This window comes from Myxine glutinosa, chromosome 7, assembly GCF_964187855.1.
Source record: "Myxine glutinosa chromosome 7, kmMyxGlut1.1, whole genome shotgun sequence".
In the NCBI taxonomy this organism is placed as follows: Eukaryota; Metazoa; Chordata; class Myxini; order Myxiniformes; family Myxinidae; genus Myxine; species Myxine glutinosa.
Window position 1 is genome coordinate 65,437,715 of NC_136267.1, and position 10,264 is coordinate 65,447,978.

Here is a 10,264-nt window from a genome sequence, read left to right on the forward strand (position 1 = left end):
TTCTTTTGGGCATGCTTGCTGTCGATGTCTACCATCACTGTTAAATGACAAATAAGAAATCACGAATGATGTTAAAAGTGCCTGTGAAAGGAGGCTCTGAGTTTTCAGTGAGGTAACAGAGGTTCTGAGTCATGTTCTACACTAGGGTACTTTTTAGCTGACTAAACCATGTTTAGTGGCATCAAAAGTGCTAATAGCTAAAACATCTAAATTCTTCCACACTAACGTTAGCTATCTAGGCCAATGAAACATTGTGCTACGTTACTGTAGCTAGCTCAGCTGTCGTGCCTCTTTCTGGTTCAATTCATATACAGAAGTCAACAGATATGTCTCATGTTTGGCATTAACAAAAGTTTAAGTTACACCGACATTAGGAACATACTGTACATAGATGAGGCTAGCTTTAACGTTAGCTAACATGGTGCTAGCTGGCTCAGCTGTTATTCTGCCTGTTTATGATTTCATGCAGAAACTGAAGTCAAGAGTGTGAGTAACATTATAGTTAGCATCTTACCTGGCTAGATTGGAGGATGAATACCAAGAACAACACACAGATGGAATGGAAGACTGAACTTTCAACTGAGGTATTCAATAACATCAACGTTACCAATTGATACGAGCGCGCGACATTACCAATTGATACGAGCGCGCGAGCGCGCATGTTACATGGATGGAAATGTAAAATGGCAGCTATAGCAGCACTAATTTGGATCTCTAGTCTGTCATTTCTGCACTGTGATTGGATAACATAAAAAAATATGTTTGGGAGTTAACAGCAGGAGTTGGTAGATTTTACGTGGGCTGGGTGAGAAACCTTTAAATAAGCAAGTGAAAATCTCTCGCAATACAAAGTCAATGGTGGGAAGAAAAGTTGAGTGGTACCAATGTTACTGCCAATGTCCCGCCCCTATGCAAGACTCAGGAGCATCTTGTTGACATTTAACCTTGAAAATACCTGGGTTTAGACCCCTTATGTACCATGTTAAGTTATCTGCAGTATTAACGTATCCTTATCATTTGTAAAACTGATTATTTTGTAATTACAGCATTAATATGCATACTAGTATACCATAGACACATGTAATCATGTTATGAATAGTTCTATCATGATCTATGCCCTTCAAAACATGGGTCTAGACACCTTCATTTTTCAATTATCTGCAATATTGGCTGAGATATGTCAAAAATCGTTTTTTTGATAATGGCAGCAGTAATTTGCATAAAAATGGTATGTGGGACATTTTTTCAGCTTGGGGCCATAGCTAGTCATTTTCTACACATTTCTTCCAATCTAGAAACACTGATTAGAAGTATATCTCCGGGGGGTGCAGGGGGACCTAGTCTTCCTACTAGACTACTTGGATGGAATTTAAACGGGGCACCTCTGTACTGCCAAGATTATCTGGTAAACAATAAAGACTGCATGTCGGGAATGGTGTCTTTCGTAAAGACTTGAGAAAACAAGTGTTATCAAATTCCTGATGGGAATACCATACGCACCTTGAACAAATTCCAAACTCCTACCCTGTCATTTGAAAGTCAGATGAACGTCAAGCCTGACCAGTCGGTTCGTGAAAGACCCGGGTCAAAAACCTTTTGGTCACAACGATCATACGAGAAGGTGGGAACCATCGAGGATATGTACCTGCACGGACTTGGAACATCTGCAAGTTTTATCACCAAACTTCATTACTTGCAAAATCGAGGATTTTTCAAGTATATTGGTTGGTGTTGAGCGTTATTCTGTCTGTCTGTCTGTCTGTTTGTTTGTTTGTTTGTCTGTCAATCACCTACAGGTCACAATTTTAAACCGATCTTCACGAATCTTCACCAGATGGTGGAGTTGGTCATAAGGAAGAAAGCTCTTGATTTTGAGGGTAAAGGTTAAAGGTCATCTTGAGGTCAGATTTCTAAAATTGTCATTTTTCATCCGATTAACTTGAAAATTAAACAGCAATTATATAGTGCATCGCTAAATTGGGAAACCAACTATTTTTGAGGTCCAAAAGTCAAAGGTCAACTCAAGGTCAAACTTCCAAAATAATCTATTTCCATATGAAAAATCATCCATTTTCATCCGATTGACTTGGAAATTAAACAGCAATTGCATAGTGATTCACTGAATTGGGAAATCAACAATTTTTGAGGTCAAAATGTCAAAGTTCAACTCAGGGTAAATCTTCTAAACCGATGTCCCTGTTCTCTGCTGTTGTACTTGTGTGCTTCCCCCTCTCTCCTCATCTTGTCTCCCGCTCCCTTTATTGTATGTTTTGTGTGTCCGTTCTTTGTATGATTAATGTTAGCTCTTACACGAGCCTCGATCTTGTAAACAAAAAAAAGAACCATTTTCATCTGAAAAATCATCAGTTTGAATGCAATTGACCCAAGCTTCAAAGATCGTCAATTTCAAATGAATGAAATGGACAATTTGATGTGTCCATGACAACGTTTTTTGGGGTGGGGGGTGTATTTTTTTTTGGGGGGGGGGAAGGGGGGGGTAAGTATCGTGCCCTGCATGACGTCTTCTTGTTTTGTTTATCCATCAGTACTTGTATCGAGTACTTGTATACTTGTATCATCAATACTTCATCGTCCGATAATCACAATCTTAGCATAAAATACTCACAAAGTTCTACAAATAGTTCAACGATGCCATCACGAGTTACCTGCGAAACACCACATTGGCAATTTAAGGTTTGGTCGGAATCGAACCGGGCTTGGCACTCAGGGGGGTGGGGGAGGGGGGGGGGGCGGCGCAACATCTCTCCTCCGGACCAAAACATAAACCATTTCCCATCATAAATACCCAACGGATACTCGTACGCGCGAAACGCAAATGACGTCATAACATCCATCCAATCGGAAAGAGCCGTTTTATCATACGTCATAAATATTCAAAAAATAACACGGTAAATAAACGTGCGAGTTACAATAATAATAATAATCATCATCATCATCGTTATGAGCTTGGTCGGGATAGACGGAGGGGGGTGGGGGAGTATTATAATGTACATACAAGTACAATACTTTATTTACCTTATTTTGTGTTATTACGGGTCGGAGTGACGGGGTCATTACACTTTCCCCCTTTACCCCAGAACTCTGACCTTGGAAGTACTTGATGCGCAACTTTGGAACTTGGAAAAGTCATTATATTAATGTGCCAAAAGTTATTCAAAAGGTGTTCGTGAACAGGTGAGGGCAGCATTGTGCTTGCGGTGTGTTTCACATGAGGTCGGAGAGTGTCAGAGACCGCACGCGCAAACCGCACTTCCGAGGTCTTCCGAGGGAGCTAGGAATGCGGAACCAACAGGGGGCAGATCCGTGAACAATGATATGAGGGGCCTGCAGGAGTGTGTGCGTCAAGTTCAGTGCGGTGTGCGAGTCGAGGTGTACACGAGGTCGTGGCCAAGGGTATTCAGAGCACGTGCAGCGCGACCCCTTAACACGCTTATACAGACGTCCCGCAACATATCACCTGATCGGACTCTCCATCGGTGACGCAATTGACCTATTCTGACGAAACGGCCGCGGTGTGAGCGGGGCAGCTTCCTCGTACGTGTAAGGTGTGCGTGGAATGCGGGGAGGGTGTGGTTGCGAGTTGCCGGTGTGGTGCCGCGTAGAAAATCTCGCTGCTGCTCCTGGGCCAAGGTGCACATCGACGGTGCTGCAAGATTCCCACGCGGCGTCTACCTGCCCGGCTCCTCGGCTCCCAGCGGAGTAATCGCGACTTTTCATCCGTCGGAGTGCACGTGCGCGCCGCCGGGAGCGCGTTCTCGGAATGAGAGCGCGTGCTCCTCACCTCCGCTCGTGCGTCTCCTCCACGTGACATCGACGCCGCCGGACAAGGACTTCCCCGACGCGTCGCACAGACCACTCACGCCCTCGGAGCGGAGGCATTGCGGCGAGACCAGCACGGAGGGGGGACGAAGCGTACCAGGTGATGTGAGTGCTCCGATCTGTTCCGTGGAAGTGTAATAGCGAGAAGAGGGGACCCGGGCTGTCAGGGTCCTCCTTTGGGAGTGTGGAGGAAGCGTGAGGCTCCGTGTGCGCCCTCGAGAGGTACACGGACTCGGGACGTGTCCTCTGCCCTTGCGCCGTTTGCGCGCTCTCGTGGAACGGCCGAGAGATAGAGGGGAGAACTCGCGGGACGTGACGCCGTGATGTACGATATGTACGACGGGAATAGATCTCTGGATAAAAGTGTCCACTCAAAGCCACAAGGACCATCACGTCCACATCGGTCAGACAGCCCAGGACGAGACCTGATGACGGTCAATTTGAAATGTATACATTACCTGTATCATATATGATCCACCCATAATATACTGTATGTGTATATTATATGTATATGTGTATATTATATGTATATATACATATATACATATGTACCTATATACATATATACATACATATATACATACATATATACATACATACATATATACATACATACATATATACATACATAATATATACATACATAATTATGTATTTGACGGAAACTTCAAAAATGATCACTTGGCATCACTCAGTTTTACATCACAAAAATCTTAGTGTGGTCCAGCAAGGCAAAATATGATTACAGTATGTCCCAAAAATAATTTTGGTGTACAGTGTGTCCCAGAAAACGTATCACTTTGTGGAAAATGCTATTTTTATTGCATTTTATAACACAAAACCATACAATGTGGTCCCAGCAAGGCCAAATATGGTTACAGTAATATCCCAAATTTTTGGAAGTGTACAGTGTGTTCCAGAAGAATCACTTTGTGGAAATATCACCAATTTAAACTTCCCACTTAAGATGGGCTGAGATGGGGGTGGAGGGGAGCAGGAGTTCCGACGCTAGTGCGTGTGTGTGTGTGTGTGTGTGTGTGTGCGTATGTGTGTGTGTGTGTGTGTGTGTGTGTGTGTGTGTGTGTGTGTGTGTGTGTGTGCGTGCGTGAGCGTATGTGTGTGTGTGTGTGTATATACGGTGTAGGTAAGTTCGTCATTCTCCTTTCCCTCGTGTGTTAAGAACACCGTCATTGTTGACTGAACACCTCGGAGTGTAAGCTGTTTGGCTATTCATTTCCTTGGAGGATTTTAATCCCTAGAAACAGGACATTTCCTGTCCAGGAATGTCCAGGAATGTCCTGTCCGTAGCCGATAAAGACCGGTCTCAGACGGATTGCCGATCGAGCTTATACTTCGAGGTGTTCAGTCAAAAATATAGCGGAGTTAATACGCGCGTGGGGGGAGGGTGAAGAGCTTACCTTCACGGGTCCCACCAGACGTCCTCGAACCTGCGATAATTAATTCAAACCGACACGGAATTCAAGTGCAATAAATAAGCAGGTTTAATGAAAAGAAATGCCAGGGAACATGAAATGCACAATAAAACTAGTATCCTAAATGGAGTGCCTCCATACAGACCCATATACACAAGGGGGAAAATAACTGGTGAAAATAATGCGTAATGTTTCTGTACTCAGCTGCAAGCGGCTTCTGAACCCCGTCGGGAATCATCCAGTCCCTGAGCGCACAATTCGGGTGCGGCACAGGCCCTGATGGGAAGTATGTCTCAGCGTGCCCTCAATCACTTAGCCGCGCTCGTCCTCGTCATCCGCCTCACCAGCACCCACGTCTCTCAGCGCACCCAGACAACGCCCGGACCAGCACTAAGCCAGCACTAAGCCAGAGCCAGTGAAAGGACAATGCGGCCGCTCAGCCGATGACCCAGACCAAAAAGAAAGAATGCATGAGCCGCGGCCGTCTGCAGGAACTCGGCACACCCCTGGCGACAACCGTGACTGTTCGCTCTCAAAGTCCCAACTCAAGAACTAGTAAACTTCGACCATTCTTTATGAAATCCCGAAGCAAAGAGAGAAAATGTCGGGGACACCGTTCTTTTGTACTCTCGGCTCTGATGTCATCCGACACTGCCCATGCCTGCTCCACCAATCCAATAGTCCCATCTTAGCAGGCCTTCCTCGAATGAATCCCTGCTCTTCGGGGTGTGGCCCTACGGCCCTGCCTGATTGATGTGGTGATGTGGCAGCTTGCAGTGCCATCAGTAGTTGAATGTCTTGTTCCGGTTGCTTTATTTAATGTTATTAATGCATGATTGCTGGCTTTGTGTGTGTGCTGCATTGTCATAAAGAACAGAGGGGAAATTACAGAGGCAATTACATACAGGGGATTCATTACCCATAATCCCGAACAAATTAACCTAACCCCACCCCTCTCATGGGGACACTTATACACTTACATGACACAAGGTCTACCGGATCCCTACTTATGTACATGGGGGTTCTTCTTCTTCATCACAACATACGGAGGATGGTAATCTATACACTTCTACCTGGCTCTAAGGTAATCATTGCCTACCCACCAAAAACGTAACAATATATATGTATTATGTATATATATATATATATATATATATATATTGATGCAGAACAAAGATACAGAACACCTCAATTTTTCCAGTTTTTATTGAAATTTATGTAGTTTAATGTCCAGTGAATAACCTGAAATGGTACAAAGGTAAGCAGTAAACTGCACGAGGTTAAAAAAAAGTTTAGGTTAGCAAAAACGGGAAAATAATGTAAATTGCACAGTTATATTGTAAAAAAAAAAGGCCTTCTTCAGGGAACAAGTAATGGGTTAACAACTTACAGCTGTTCTGCAGCAATGTAAGTAAATTAGGCCTTGAAAGTTGATGCAAACAATTCCTACAGGTGTCCCAACCTCTGCTGATTACTTGATTACAAACCCCTTGTCTGTATAAAAGCAGTATTGGAACAGACTGTTATTACACCCTCTGAAGCATTATTTGGACAATATTGCACTGCAGGAAGTAGTCTATTGGAAACTGGAGGAAACTCTGACAGGAAGAGGTCTGGCAGACCCAAAACCACAACAGAATCAGAAGACAAGTTTCTGAGAGTCAACAGCTTGCGTGATAGGCGGCTCACAGGACAACAACTTCAAGCACAGCTTAACACTGGTCGAAGTAAGCAAGTCTCAGTTTCAACTGTGAAGAAAAGACTTCGAGCTGCAGGTTTGACAGGTCGAGTGGAAGTAAGAAAGCCATTACTAAGATGGCAAAATAAGAAAAAGAGGCTTGCCTGGGCCATGAAGCACCGCCAGTGGACTACTGACGACTGGAAGAAGGTCTTATGGACCGATGAATCAAAATTTGAAATCTTTGGTTCATCACGCAGGGTTTTTGTATGCCATCGAGTGGGTGAAAGGATGGTTCCTCAGTGTGTGACACCAACTGTCAAACATGGAGCAGGAAGTGTGATGGGCTGGGGCTCTTCTGCTGTATTCAGAGTCGGCGACGTGCACAGAGTGACTGGCACCCTGCACCAAAAGGGCTACCACAGCATTTTGCAGCGCCATGCAATACCCTCTGGTATATGCCTAGTTGGTCAGGGGTTCATCCAACAGCAAGATAATGACACTAAAAACACCCCCAGGCTATGTCAAAACTACCTTCGAGGAAAATAACAAGACGGTAGGCTTCAAATCATGGAATGGCCAGCACAGTCTCCAGACTTAAACCCCATCGAGCTGGTTTGGGATGAACTGGACAGAAGGGTGAAAGCAAAGCAACTTACAAGTGCAACACATTTGTCGGAACTTCTGCAACAGTGTTGGGAAGAACTTCCCAAACAATATTTGATTTCCATTGTAGAAAGAATGCCACGAGTGTGTTCGGCGGTTATATCTGCAAAAGGTGGCTACTTTGCTGAGTTAAAGATTTTAATTGAATTTTGTTAAACAAAATGAGTCTATGATTTCTTTTTTATCTCCAATTGTTTATTTCTTCTATGCTTAATTTCAGAGTACCATTGAGACATTAAACTGCGTAAATTTCAATAAAACCTGGAAAAATTGTGGTGTTCTAAAACTTTTGACAAGTAGTGTATATATACAGTCACGTGAAAAAGTAAGTACACCCCATGTAAAGTTTTGACTTTTTCAACATATTTCAACATACAGCTATTTGATCTTCATTTCAACAATATTGATAGATAAAGGTGATATAAAATAACAAATATCATGAAACATTTAGATTTTGTAGTCCATTGTATAATTTAAATAAACATAAATGCAAATTTCGCATGTGGAAAAAGTAAGTACACCCTTGGCTCTAATAGGTGGTATTGCCCCCTTTGGCAGAAACAACCTCAAGAAGGCGTTTCTTATAACTGTCTACCAGTCTCTGACATCGACTGGGAGAAATTTTTTCCCACTCCTCCATGCAGAATTCTTTCAGCTGTGCGATGTTTGAGGGGTTTCTTGCATGCACAGCTCGTTTCAAATCCCCCCACAACATCTCGATGGGGGATAAATTGAGAAAATGTCATGTTTGACAACATGTCAAATTTTAGTGTGATGAGGTCTGTTTCAATGGCTGTCCTGCTTATCTTTAGTTTTATCTATCTTTATCCTTTTATCTATAGTTCTGGCATACTGGTAACACTGAAGGGGATGGATGGGGGATAAATTGAGAAAATTAAATTTGAGAGACAATGGGGGAGGGATGAGAAAAAGGATGGAGGATACTCCAGTGGGGAGAGAAGAGAAAGACTGTTCGAAGGAGATTGAAATACAACATGAACTAGACCGGCACTCAGAAGAGAGCAAACCTTCGCCTGGTTGGCCACATCACTCAATGGTGAAGAATCACTGAATAAATTCTACCAGCTGGATCCGGATCCGGGTCTTCACCAACATTGAATTGATTATTCCTCGTCACACACACACCATGTCCAACAAGTTTCGTCCAAATCCATCCATAGCTTTTTGAGATATCCTGCTATGTATTGTTGTTGGCACTATCTCACTATGGTGAAGAATCACTCAAAAGTTAAATAATCCTCATATCCGAATCCATATATAGATCTTTACCAAAATTGAAGCGATTCTTCCTTGTCACACACCCAACCGGTCCACCAAGTTTCGTCCAAATCCATCCATAACGTTTTGAGATATCCTGCTATGTATCGTTTTTGGCCCGATCTCCCAATGGTGAAGAATCACTTAAGAAATTCTAGTAGCCGAATCCAAATCTGGATCTTCACCAAAATCTAAACATTTCGTCATTGTCACATACGCTACATCTCTGCCAAATTTCGTCCGAATCTGTCCACAACTTTTTGAGATATTTTATTCACAAACGGACAGACAGACAGGGAGTGAAAACATAACCACCATCCACCTTTGGTAGTGGAGGTAACTATAACCGACACTCGGTGCCGCGCATACCTCCACCAGGCTGGACAGTTTATGTTTTGTATCCCACTGATTGGTCGTATCTGGATCCGGTCGTGAACCAAAATCTATTCATCTTATTTTTGTCAATTTCCCAAACTCATCCACCAAGTTTTGTCATAAGTCCTCCACAATTTTTGAAATATCATGTTATATATAGTTTTTGACCATATCACTCAATGTTGAAGAATCACTTTAAAAATTCTCAGATCCGGATCTTCACCAAAATCTCATTGTTTTGTCCTTGTCACATACCCAACCTCTGTATCCAATTTTGTCCGAATCCGTCCACAACTTTTTGAGATATCTTGTTCACCAACAGACACACAAACAGACAAATGGGAGTGAAAACATAACCTCCATCCACCTTTGGTGGTGGAGGTAATAAGGGGAAAGAAAGAAAGGGACATGTGTGGTACATACTAGGAGAGGATGTTCCTGCCAGGATGTAGCCGTGATAGTGTTATATCTAAGCTGTCTAGTCTGGGTTTGATTCCAGACCTGACTATCAACTGTCTGATGTCTGATCGGTACTTCTCACACACTGCATATTAGAGAAGAAGAAGAAGAGGTTTGGAAAGAAGTAAAAATTGGCTTTTGTGCATATAATAAGTAGATGGCCCATTAATGTAAGTACCATTCTTATAAAAAGTGACATTTTAATTGAGGAAAGCTCATAGGGAACCACATTGTCCACATGAAGCACAAACACGTAATGATACATAAGGCAAGTGCTTTCATATCTTTCAGTGTATGAGATCACTCGGCTTGATCGATACAAGCCATAATTTTGTAATCACATTTTAAAAAGCATATATCCCTTTAGGAGTGTAGGTGGTGCATAATGCTGTGCACATGGAATGTAATCAGAGATGGAAGGATCATTTGAGATAGGGGGGATGGGTTCAAAAAAAATGGGTAGGGGGGTTCAAAAAAAATTCTCCGAGTCAAAAACTTTTGTGGCAGAAATGAGGAATCTCACCTGCTGCTGTGA

General features: G+C 42.9%; 1 protein-coding gene across 10 annotated transcripts in view; it reads left to right on the forward strand.

Annotated features, from left to right (window-relative positions):
- Window positions 1-3,232: 3,232 nt before the first annotated feature.
- Window positions 3,233-10,264, forward strand: part of MCTP1 (multiple C2 and transmembrane domain containing 1) — a 264,386-nt gene continuing 257,354 nt past the window's right edge. For 2 of the 10 annotated variants that reach the window (XM_068122489.2, XM_068122491.2), the window contains exon 1: window positions 3,275-3,940. Coding sequence is in view for 4 of the 10 variants with exons in the window: in XM_078781835.1 (XP_078637961.1) it covers window positions 4,164-4,287 (124 nt within the window). In the remaining 6 variants the exon portion in view is untranslated. Of the gene's footprint in view, window positions 3,946-4,011; window positions 4,288-10,264 lie in introns of those variants that run through there. The other 8 variants (XM_078781831.1, XM_078781834.1, XM_068122490.2 and 5 more) reach the window with 7 other exon arrangements.